At 41.9% G+C, this 12,355-nt stretch overlaps 1 protein-coding gene across 3 annotated transcripts in view; it reads right to left on the reverse strand.

Annotated features, from left to right (window-relative positions):
• The window catches only part of LOC146810510 (guanine nucleotide-binding protein G(o) subunit alpha-like), a 433,476-nt gene that overhangs the window by 372,049 nt on the left and 49,072 nt on the right, over positions 1 to 12,355 (reverse strand). For 2 of the 3 annotated variants that reach the window (XM_085617539.1, XM_085617540.1), the window contains exon 2: positions 4,373 to 4,464. The exons of the other annotated variant lie outside the window; for it this stretch is intronic. In XM_085617539.1, coding sequence (XP_085473665.1) covers positions 4,373 to 4,464 — 92 coding nt within the window. The remainder of the gene's footprint in view (positions 1 to 4,372; positions 4,465 to 12,355) is intronic. 3 annotated transcript variants of the gene reach the window in all.

The following is a 12,355-nucleotide window of genomic DNA, read 5'->3' on the forward strand; positions in this document are numbered from 1 at the left end:
AAATGTGAACATACTTTCTTAATAACTGGCGGATGGGGATTGAAAGAAGGAACTGATCTGGTTTTCCCAGGAGTTTATTATGTGTGTGGTAAAAGTGCCTATTATAGGTTGCCTACACATTGGTATGGTAGTTGCTAATATGGGATTGTTTTTCCTAAAGTCTACCACGTAAAAAGAGAGCACGTTTTTCAGAAATAATGGGTGATATTTTTGGTGCACCGATGCCTTCAGTTGGGGTTTTTTGAATTCACATAAAATTCGAAAATTGTCTACAGTGGTTGATCGTTTATCAACAGATACCGCTGGTGGGTTCTTAATGATGGATACTGAAATGGTTGCAATTAGATCAATGGTTTTGCAACATCGACTTGCCATTGATATTTTATTGGCAGGAGGATGGAGTCTGTGGCATGTTGAATATCCAACACTGCTCTACTTCTATCCCTGACAAGAGTAAAAGTCTTGAGGGGTATATTAAAAATATTCCAAAATTACATGAAGACTTGACCCAACTGGAAGTTGATGGTGTTTGGGAGAAACTTGGTAAGAGTTTATCCTCTGTAGATAAATGGTTATCTACATTTGGGAGTAGCTTATTAGGAGAAATACTAATACCAGTTATTTTGATAGCTATAATGACATTAATAATGATAATGACATAAATGTTGCAAGTGTAGATGTGAAAAGAAGAAAATGACAGTCAGATAACAAACGTAAAGCCAGAAAGAGAAATGAGATAGAATTAGAGGACATGAGAGGAAATTATTATCAAATGATAAAAGATTTACATGAAAGAATGATGAAGAGAGAAAAGAGTACAGACCTTTAGATAAAAATAAAGGTGGCAACTGGTATGATGGGTACTTTGTGATGGCTCAAAAATGCCGTCAAAGGGGGGAATTGATGGAGCAGGATTTTGAGAGAATAAAACCTGCTCGGATTGATTCCTCAGTTACATTTACTAATAGTGTGCTGGAAACTAACGTGCACAAACACAAAAACACGGGAAAATGTTTGAGCATGCGTGCCGTGCACTAATATGAGACTAATGTATGCAAGACTAGGCTGTATTTGCGTTCTGCTTCAAAATAAAATAAAAATAAATGCTGCTTTTGCACAATAATGCTCTTGCTAGGAACATAACATGGGATAATGCAATGGTGGGTGGTAAACAGTGAGAAGTACATTTCGGTAAATTAATAATTTCAGTTCTATTCATTATAGAGAAATGCATGGGCCTACATTTCTGCATGCATGTAATGGGTTAAAAAGAGGATTATGGAAAATAAATACGCCGAAAATCGAGCTCTGAGAGAGAAGGAGCGGAGCCTAAGGCTGATAACCTTCAAGAGGCATTTGTTTGTCTGCCAAGTAACGGAAGGAGGGCCATGAGAAGCGAGAGAAGTGTACAAACTTCTTCAGCACAAAGTGACAGCAATAAACAATGAATGTGTAGTGATTTTGCAACATTTTATTTACCAAAGGAAATGTGAAGTCATCGGACGTGGTTAACGTAATGTAATATATGAAAGGCAAAGAGCGTTAAGAAAATATGAACATGACTACAGTGGTGATAGAACACCCCCTGAATCAGCCAATGAGAGATCGAGTTTCTGTAAATGTTTCAACTACTGTGGGTTGGACATGTAGGTTTTAGGGTATAATTGGGGTGCCCTAGGGGGTGTGGAAGGAAGCGTTGGGGAGAGTGCGAAAAGCTTAGAGGGACATCGTCGCTGTCCGTCAGTTTGTTGAGGCCTACCCGTTTCCTGTCCTGTAACCAGTATCCTGTTAATCTTTGTTCCCTGAAACTATCTCAGGGGACCCAATACTATCCCTGGGGCCAGGGGGTGGTATTTCCTTAATTTCCTTAGGTTAATATTCGCGAAATGATCCGTAATTTGCATTATTATTTGCAAATGTATTTGGTCTCTGAAACTTTTGTCTCTACACATATCCACTCCTTCATATGCATTTTATTCATTTGATAGGAGTTTGATACTGTTTGCATTGATAAATGTTCTCTCTCGCTCGCTCTGCGGTTAATGCATTGTTTGCCTTGTGAATCTGTACATGTTGAGCTCTTATTTACTACATTATTTGGTGATAAAAATTATTAACTTTACATTGAGTTTGTGGTTATTTAGTAATAAAGATAAAGAGATAGTTATTATTACCATCAACTTCTCAACTTTAGGTCCATCGACCAGAGGAAAGAAGTTGATATGCAGACTCAGTTATGTATTTAGGAGTGTAAGATACGAGTCTGTATAATGAACAACTGATTTTGAGTGTTCATTAGTCTTGAAACTCACCCACCGTCATTTTAAGCGGATGTGTTTTGGGTTAAGTGTTGTATGGGCCTGTGTATTGTTATTGATTATCGATCCCGGATTGGTGCTGGATCGCTGTTCTGAGACATGCTAATATTTTTTTCATTCTCACTTACACGTATTTCTTATGTTTTCCACACAAATTTTACTTACTTTTCTGTACATTTGAAAATATCATCACACATTTTCAAAGATTTTTCCAAAAATGTGGACTGTCTATTCCTGAGCTTACAGACGCAGAAACTCCTGGTGTTTGAAGCAATTCTATGTATTTCGGTAGTGCAGCACTCACCAATTGCTTGGCATTTTGGCACAGGACATACCCATGTGTACTGAGGCCTTTGTGCAGGGACAATCCCGCTGGGTCTAGAGCCATCACAAGGAATAAGATACAAGCAAGAACGTTTCAGATCTACAAGAGATAGAGGTTCCACAATGTTAGGGGCACAGAGGGCTCTGGCAGAGCCTGGTGCAGGTGCAGCCCAATGATGGTCAGTTGTCCTGGTCCAACGTTGAGGGGCAAATTCAGGGTTTCCGAACTTGGTGGAGAGGTCAGTGACCAGGACCTCTCAGCAAGGGCTACACCGGGAATTTCTTCTGTGCACCACAAAGTCACACAATTAATCTGGCCAGAAATGCAGTTAGTAGACTACTTAATCCTTGAAGCATAAACACAAACAACACAACTAAAGGAGTTTGCAAATTTAAGTTTCAAAACTGCAGATTCGGCTGGTTTCATTTAGTTCATGAGGAGCTCAGATTAAGCCCATACGGGCGTGGAGGCGCTGTGCAATATCGTGCCATATTCAAAGGCTTACAAAGGTTAATATGTCAATTTCCATGTGCTCGTGGGTCTTGCACACTTTAAGAATGTGATTTTCAGAGATAAAATGTTGCAATGGGTCTGACACATTCACACGTTTCATTATAGAGCTCTTCGTTTATTGTAATTGTTAATGTAAATGTATTTACATAGCGCTTTCAACCCCTGTATTAATTGTCTTTGTTGTGTGGAGTACCTCTAAGATTGCAGTTGGAGGAATAAGTAGGTCTTAAGGTGGGGCAGAAAGCCCCATTACTAACGTCCAGTTGGCGCAAAAAACCTCAGCCGGCTACTGTGTTGGGATGGCAAAGGCAAGTCAGCCATGCAGTGGGCATGGAACGGTTACAAAGCAGGCTTGGCCTTAGGCATCTGACCACAATGAAGTTCACTGGAAAGCACTGAATGGACTGAGAATAATACTTTTAGTCAGACTGAGCAGAAGAGGCAGTGTTATATAGTAGGTGCAATGGCTAACAGCTCAGGCAATGCTTATTTTTTGCTTTTCAGTGTAAAGCCCACTGACACCCTTCAGAGTTGACAAAAAGATATATGAGAAACTCCAACTAAACTTTAAGTATTTGAATTCAGCTGTAAATATGTGTACTAGGTGATACACATTTGAATATCGGGAGGACAAAAGCCCAAGTGAACTGGGCCAGTACATTGATGGTGCACTGCTACAGCAAATACAGAGTTGATCGGAAATATTTGGAAATACTTCTCGTTAAGAAGTGGACATTATCACGGGATTGGGGATTGTGCACCTCACCACCAACCTATTATCTAAAACCCATCCAAATGACATCATTACAAAAATTACGGCGTGCCACCCATAGTTGTCACTCTCAGGCTTACAGAGACACTCTGAGAGAAACCGGGCTTGAATTATTCTCATCAGTTGGCAACTACTCTGGGCTGCAGTCCATAATTCTACTCACTGAGACTCTACAGGCAGGAACCTCCTATGTGTAAATAGGACTTGGTCCTGCTCCAATAGATACATCCTAGGCCAAACTTCTTGGAATGAGAACACAGATGAGCCCAGACCAGTGTTGGTCTTGTTGGGCCTCATCAGTGAGATTCAACTTCAGTCCTGTGGTACAGGGAATGCTCCGAGACACTAGAGATGCCCCCTGCAGAGTGTTGTTCCTTCGATAAAGCTGCCCACCGCACTGGTAGGTTTCTGAGCGCAGGTTGATGATGCAAAGATCGTGAATACCTTGAAGCTATGCAGCTCTTCCTGGGTAAAGCCCACGCTGTGGATAATCTTCATCTGTTTCACAATTGTGCTCTTTCCACTCTCTGCAGCGCCTAGACGAATGAAAGAAATATCATTTATAATGGACACCCTGGATCATCTTGGTTAGTGACCATCCCTAGTCCTATCACAGTTTGGTTATAAAGCCAGTGGTAATCAGCAATAAGATGGCATAAATGAGCTTTTAAGTCACGATTCCTCTCTGCTAGAGCAGACAGTGTCAAAACTATGCTGAAGAGGATGTAATCATTATGCAAATATGTTAAGATTGCATCACATCCTTGCGGAAAGAAGTGATGTTAATAAAGTACTCAGTTTTGTGAATTTGATATGTTTTCAAAAGATATGGCCAACTCTATTGCCTTTGAGAAAACAGTACCTTTGTTGCAGTAGGGAAAACAGTGATAAAGCGAGGTACACTATAAACCTACATGTCTGAAATAGAGAATAGAAGATGGTGCCCACACGGCCAAGGAGTGCTTCAGCTGTTCTAAAAAATCAGGACTGGACACTGAACATATAGCACAAGACATCTGCTCGATCAAGGGGTAGACTTAACCTTGACATTATTGTATGATCATGCCCGAATCGAAGTGTGAGGGAAGCGGATCTCAATTTGGGGTACTGGGTCTGACATTCTGTTCAAATCCATGCAACTGATTCTGCTGTGAAATTGTATGTCTAGAAAGCTGCAACTACTTTACACCTCCTGTAAAACAGGAACATTTATTCGTGTATAGGTTTAAAAACTTATGCTGAGAAGAATGGTAACCGCCAACTTGCATTTTCCTTGAGAGATTGGAGTTTCTTTCCTTCTTAGATTCCTTTCACCTGATCCAGAGATGATTCATTAGCTGATATGCAAATACCGAATGAGACTTTGTTTTTCTAAGACTTGCAACTAGAATTCAGAAGAGCCCAAACAGAGAACATTCACCTATTCCTAACATTTTGCTTGCAGGATTTGCTTGCCATGTGTTAGAAGAGTTGTTACTTAGTACAAACATAGCAGTGGAGGCTGTGGGCCATGACTAGTCTAAATATATAGTGCAGATTTTTCTCTGGAAAGTGCATGTTTCTTGATTCCCTACATATTTTAGTTTCTCTTATATTTTAGGCAGATTTTGAGGATTTTGCTAGGTCTCTGCTGAATTAAAAATTTTTGGAAATAACCCTCAGATTTATATTTCTGCCTGCAATTATAGGCGGTAGGAAAAAAGCAATGGAGGCTGAGCCACAGTGGCAGCTATTTACAGCCGGGGAAAGAAATAGGTTATTCGGTACCTCTTCTTCAGTCCTCGATTGCACAGCAAAGTGGCTCTCTTCAAAGGCAAAATATTACAATACTTTTAAATAAAAAACAAGCAACCCGAATAGCAACATTGCAGGCGTTGTGCTTGGTGCTTTTAAGAGCTCAGCTGGGTTGCAGGCTTAGCTGGGCATTGGACACCTGTGTAGTGAGGCTTGGCAGACATTCACCCAGCCCGAATCATATAGCACCTTGTATCATCAGATAGAAGCATCAGCTTCGAGGAGCTGATGAAAGATGTGTGAGGGCGCAGGTAACATGATATTGAACACGGGCATTTTTGAGTGAGATGTAGACCTTGACTTTAGACCTACAGAGGATAGTTGAAGCGAGAGACGTGCATGAGGGAGACAGAGAACCTTCATAATTCGAATCGAATGCTTTCTGGAGATTCAAGAATACAAAAAATAAACACAGCGAGTGCAGTTCCTTTTTCAAACTGATTTTTTTTTTTTTAAACATAGAATTGTTTCCACACTTTTTTTCGGCAGATTTTGTAAATTTCTGCAGCACATTTAATTAGCGTTTTTTTGCACAGAAATGGAAACCTATATTTCTAAGTATGTTCACGTATTGTTATGCAGATCTAGATTGCTTCTAGTCATGAGTGAGGCATGGGAACAGAGAGGCATCGGAAACACAGCCCCATTGAGGTTTCTTTAATACTATTATTTTGTTAGACGGGTGCCCTGAGTGCATGCTTCTTCACACACATTTCCAGAATGAAGGACGCTTCACGTTTCATTAATGATTATTAAGGTCAATGTGCGATTTTAGGTGCATGAATTTCTATTGAGGACAGGCTGTAAGTTTGAGAAGAGGTCAGCCCTATTCAAAACTCTCCTCTTCCGCGGTCATTTGGATGGACAGGGTCTATTCGGACTAGCTGCCAGATTCTGGGGGCTTCCGTTTCAATCACATTGTGGTTCTGGTCTGTTCTCAGGTTCGGAACCCAGGAGATGGGTTAGCAAGGCACAACTATATGAGAGAGCGGGCCTCTCATGCAAGTGTCCTCAGACAACGCGAAGCCCCGCCCGTTCAGTTGGTGGACTGGAGCTTTAAATGGCCAGAGTAAAAGGGAGAATGCTGTTCTGCAACAAAAGATTTACAACAGTGCTTCAGTTAAGGCTTTAGAAGATGTTGGTAAATTCTAAAAAAAATCTAATAAACTTCAGGAATATAACTATACAAGTCAAAGACTCCCATAGATTCTATTGCGCTTAAAATCTGAATGCCAATCTTAGAGGTCTGCAGTATGCTTAAAATGGTTTTAACATATCTCTTTGTTGCTATTTATTTCTATTTATTTGTAACGCACTGGCTTGCGACAGGTTGTCACTTTGTAATGATGAGGCCAGAACAGACAATAGTTTATTGAAGATTACTTGTGCCCTTCTTGGTGAAAAAAACAGCCAGAGTTGGAGATGGTCGGATCATGAAGGCAAACAATCCAGATCAGATTTTCTGCGGGTCGAGCTGCATGCTGTGAGTTCCTCTGCTCCTTGGAGGGTTAGGTGAATAGTCTCGATGCTTTCATGGATGGTTGGTAAAACCTCTTTGAAGAAGCTTGTTTTCTGGTCTGTTTAAGCCGCCAAGGAAGTTTTTTTTTCTCGAGATTTGTGTTCCAGAGTCGAGAGGGCTACCTTCCCATCGTAGGTCTTTCAAATGGATCTGGCCTGAACATGCACATTTTCATTACTGGATCTCCGGTATCGCTATGGGGTGCAGTTCAGGAATAGCAGCTGAAGATTTTAGACAGAGCCCCGCCAAAGCTTTGAAAACTGTCTCACTGGAGAACCGATGGTGTTCTTTTAGGGTCAGTAAAACAGGAGAGGGATTAATTAAACTGAGGCAGAATCAGGTGGCGTCTCTTGTTTTGATGCTACAGCATGAGCATACGGTACCCCAGCCTTGATATGGTGTACAATAATCAGACGTGTACTTCCATCCGGCAGAAGCAACAGATGTCAACCTCCTCCTGTCAAATGGACCGAGAGCATATTGATAGATCGAGCTGTCCAACTGACACCCCAAGGGCAAAGCAGTATGGAAGTGAAGTCCGAAGTAGTTTGACAGTGTCTGCATTCCACTCATTTTCCCTGCGATATTGTGTAATGACAAAGTATTGAGACACTGGTGAGGTTTGTCTTGGTGCCAGGAGCATTATAGCAACAAAATAGCAGTAATTTGTCCTTGTATATACCTGCATTGCCTGTTCTCGTTGTTTTTAGAACTGCAGTCATTGAAGCAGATATAAGTTACCTTAATACAAACAAGAACATGCCTACTATGAGAATTATTATGTTTTGTACTAAAGTTCTAAGCGCTTGATTTCACGGGGTACAACCTGAAATCTGTTCTTTTACAGTTTTCAAACCCAAATCTTGTAAAAATGTTCTATTGTTTTGATCCTGTTGTCATCACAGGAGTCTGTATGCTTTTGCAGAGGTACCCCTTTTGTTGTACAGGTATCTCAAATATTACTTATTGGTCCGTTCCTTTTCAGCGTGATCAAAAGGCACACAAAGGGAAGAAGAATGTTCCTCATGAAGGTAAATAGATATGTGAGCAGGTATGGTCGTCTGGCATGATCCTGCAGCCAGAATAGAGGGCACAGCTTCCATCTCCATGCCCACAAGCTGGCTGTCCAAGGGGGCGATGTTCTGGTTGGACATAGCGGACTCACCCTCCATGGATAGGGGGTGCAGGAGTCACAGGAGCAGGCGATCATGGCAATCTCCATAGTGCTGGTGGCATCAGACCTGACTCAAGAACACCAAAGTTCTGGTCCATTCACTTTGAAGACGAAATTGAAGCACCAGTACAGTCGTTCTCAGCAAAATGAGATAGAAGTTCAGGATTCCGATTACTGCTGTGGGATGATGTCCATATGAAAGATCTGTCATACCAAACTCCAAGGAGTTTTAATTATTTGGCAGACCCAGGGACTGCTGCTAGTTTTTTCAGTCAATAGAAAGCATTGCTCTCACCAGCGGGATTTCTTACTATGAGGATTTAAGCTTTTGATTCAGACTAGTGGAAACAGTTGGCTTTCATTCTTAGATAAAGGTTTTTAAGGTAATTAGTAAGGCTTCTGCAGTATTCTGGTTGCTGCCCACTTTGATATGAAGACGATTGTCATTTGAATACATTGGTAATTGTAATATGAATTGCGAGAGCAACTGTAAATGTTGCATAAAAATAGAATAGGAGGCTGTGGGGAACCCTGAGGAAACAAGCAGTGGTGGGTTTTATTTTTAATGATGAGGAGCTACATTTGTTGGCTGCTGCTTGGCAAGAAAGAGTGGTACCACTGGGAAGACGTTCTGAAGATCCCAGCCCATTTTCCATACACGCCAATAACATGTTGTGGTCCACAGTGCTGTATGCTATCTATGGACTGGTCAAGGACCATCCCATCTCCTTAGACTGGGACTTTTACTAATGTAATTGGCTGCTCGTCTGTGTCCGTGTTGCTATAATAATTGAAATCGGATAGGATAATGCCTAGCATCTCCTCTACAGAGAAAGCAACATTTTCATCTATCACTTAGTTTACATGAATAATTGTGCTTTAATTTTTTATACACGAAAGTCTTGGCATTACTTCACATTCACACGTTATAACCACACTGCCAATTTGTTATTCCATGTTGCACAGTGCACATTTCAGCCTACGTATTCTAGTAAGTGAAGCCTTGTCCTGGAGGTGGCACAACAATGAAGGACTGCAGAAATTGGTGAAACTCGCCATTTAACCTTAGTTTTACTGTAACAAGTTTCAAGGTCTTCTCAAATACTTCCCACAGTAAGAGCCCCACACATACCCATAAGCACTTATCTGAATTAATTTGTCAAGTGCGTTTCCTCCATTCGTTTGCATTGAAAAAAAGTATTTTAATGTAGCACCAAAATATATAGATATTATTACACACTGGTCCGCTTAAATGGCATTTTGCCCTTCATCTTATTTTTTTTTACGTGCTGGGTAGTTTGCTGGCTGGTGTGCGACTTATCTGAGCTGTCTAGGGTGTCTGTTTTCTTTTCCCTAACTGACTTACATTTTTGTCATGGACGTTACTCCGTTCTAAACTTTTAAGCATGGAAATATTTAGACTGACAAAAGCAGGGTGAGGTCCAAATTCCGAAGCCTGGAGGTTTATCATTTACATTTCCAAGAAGTTAAATTGAGCCCCGGTATTCACCCATTTCGATTCTTACTCATGGCCTCTCATTCAGGAGCTGGTGTATCTGTGGTGTGCTATGTCTGTGTGTTGGCAGTTGGCACGCGTTTCTCAATATTAGGGTATTTCTGCCCAAACCTCTTCTTTCCAGTAACAGGCCGAGAGCAGGTTATGCACCAGTGATAGAAGCTTAAGGTTACAATTAAGGGAAGACTCTAGAGTGTTGTTTATGTTCTTCCAGATCTGCGATATTATCAGTTCACGGATTTGTGACATTTCAATACTTTCCGTGTTCCTAGGTGTGACATTTCCAGGTCGTATGTGTGAGCCTATAAGCGACACTATCTAACAAACTGAAGTACTTATGACAGCACAATACTTTTAATTTTATATTACCTCTAATATTGCAATGTAATTGTCTAAGCAGTCTAACAATCTATACAATTTGCAATATTGCATATAATGCACCCAATTTGAGGACCTCCGTGCCTATGCCTACACATGACTATTACTTAATCTCTTTATTTCCCTGCCTTAATGTACATTCCCTGCACTCTTTACAGCTTCTCTTTCTTCTTTACCCCCCCTTACTGCTCTTACCCATTCCTCGTGCCTCCTGCTTCTTTCCACTCTCCTTCCTCCCATGTCCCCCTGATCCCTAATCACCTCTACCAGGAGGGACTCCTACCCCTCCCTAATCACTAAATGGCGGTCGGAACTCGAAACATGCATTAAGCTGGCGGAAGCCCTAGGCTCCTTGCTCAGGACTTACCTCCGAATAGTCCTCTAACCAGTCAATGCCCTTTCAAACCCGGCACCAGCGCCTCAAGGCTCTTGCCTCGATCATTCCTCTCTCTCTTCTATGACCTTTTTGCCTTTTTTTCTCTTCTGTGCCACTATTTTTCTCTCTGAATAATGATTGAGCCATTGTTTTTCCATGATTGTGCCTTCCTCTGTTTGCTTTTTGTCCATGATTGTGCCTTATCCGTTTGTTTTCTCATTATTTTGCCACGTATTTTTGCCATTAATGTGCCTTTGTCCATCTCTTTTTCCCCATGATTGTGCCATTCGTTCTCCCCGTGATTGTGCTTTCGTTTCTTTTTGCCAGTTATTTTTCTCGCAGCGCCCCTTTCGCGATACCATTCCTGCCCTCTCTGCCGCCCGCCCTCCTCCCCACAACTCCTCACCTGTTCCATGCACCTCCCACTCCATCTCATTCTCCCACAAACTTCCCAGCCTGCCCACCGCCCCTTGCGCTTCTCCCCCTTCCCTGGACCTACTCAAAGGAGGCTGCAGTGGCTACCAAACAACACCAGGAAGACCAGCATCCGAGCCCTCATCACTTGCAGACTGGACTACAGAAACACCATCTATGCAGGAATCATCAACCAACTCACAATAAACATTTGCAATGCAATAGGTCTCGCATTATTAAAGTTTGAGCTATTGTTGTTGCATTCTTTAGCAATGCCAATAGCTCAAACTTTAATAATGCGAGACCTATTGCATTGCAAATGCTTGTTCTTCTTGTGACACCTCTTTTCTTCTACTCTCTAGAGTACCTTTCTCCTTTTTGTCCACTGTCTCACTCAATCACATTTATCTCACTCTTCATTTCTGCAGTCACGCTTTTTCTTCAGTCTCACAATTTCCCCACTCTTTCTTTCAACGCTCAATTTTCTCTTGCATCCTTCTCTCTACAGCGTTTAGCTTTCACCCCATCCTCTCCCAATCTCCCCCTCTGTTTCCTCTCTAAGTCTCAAACACGCTTTTCCTCCATGTTCTGCTACTCAGCGTCGCCCACCTGTCTTCTCTTTACCCCAGGGTATCCTCCTCCAGTCCCCTGTGCTCTTCTCACTTTGTCTCCAAGGCTTAGGAGTCACAAGTTGGCTGCTTGGATATGTAGCGTTAAAATACATTATTCGGACTGGCACTGGAAGGGAGAGGTTTGGGCAGAAATACCCTAATATTAAGAAAAGCGTGCCAACTGCCAAGCTCTGGAGCTGTAGGCATATACTGTGAACGATCCATGTGCCAGAAATTACTGTCCGCAGGCACAACATGACTTAAGCGATAAACAAGTTTAGCACGTGTGCTGCTCATGCTCTAAACCTTTCCAACCGTGCGATACTTTCCATTTCTTGCCGGTATGCAGCAGAGTGTACTGAAATGTGTTAGTGTCACAGGTGATGCGGGACACTTGGCAGGGATGCTTCTTCTGTTTGTAGAGCCCTCGTGTTTTACTCATCCTGTGCAAGCTGTGCATTTGGAGCTTGGTTGGCCAGTAGCTTAGACAAGGGTGTGTTTAATACCAGGTAACAAGTCAAACTGTGCCAACAAAATGCAACACTGCTTAGAGGAGCTATGGACTGCAGAAGAGAGTTCAAACAGCCCTCACACCATCGACAAAGAAAACCATCCCATAGCCACGTTTGGTGAAAGAACAATCAC

The sequence above is a fragment of the Triturus cristatus genome, chromosome 7 (genome assembly GCF_964204655.1).
Source record: "Triturus cristatus chromosome 7, aTriCri1.1, whole genome shotgun sequence".
In the NCBI taxonomy this organism is placed as follows: domain Eukaryota; kingdom Metazoa; phylum Chordata; class Amphibia; order Caudata; family Salamandridae; genus Triturus; species Triturus cristatus.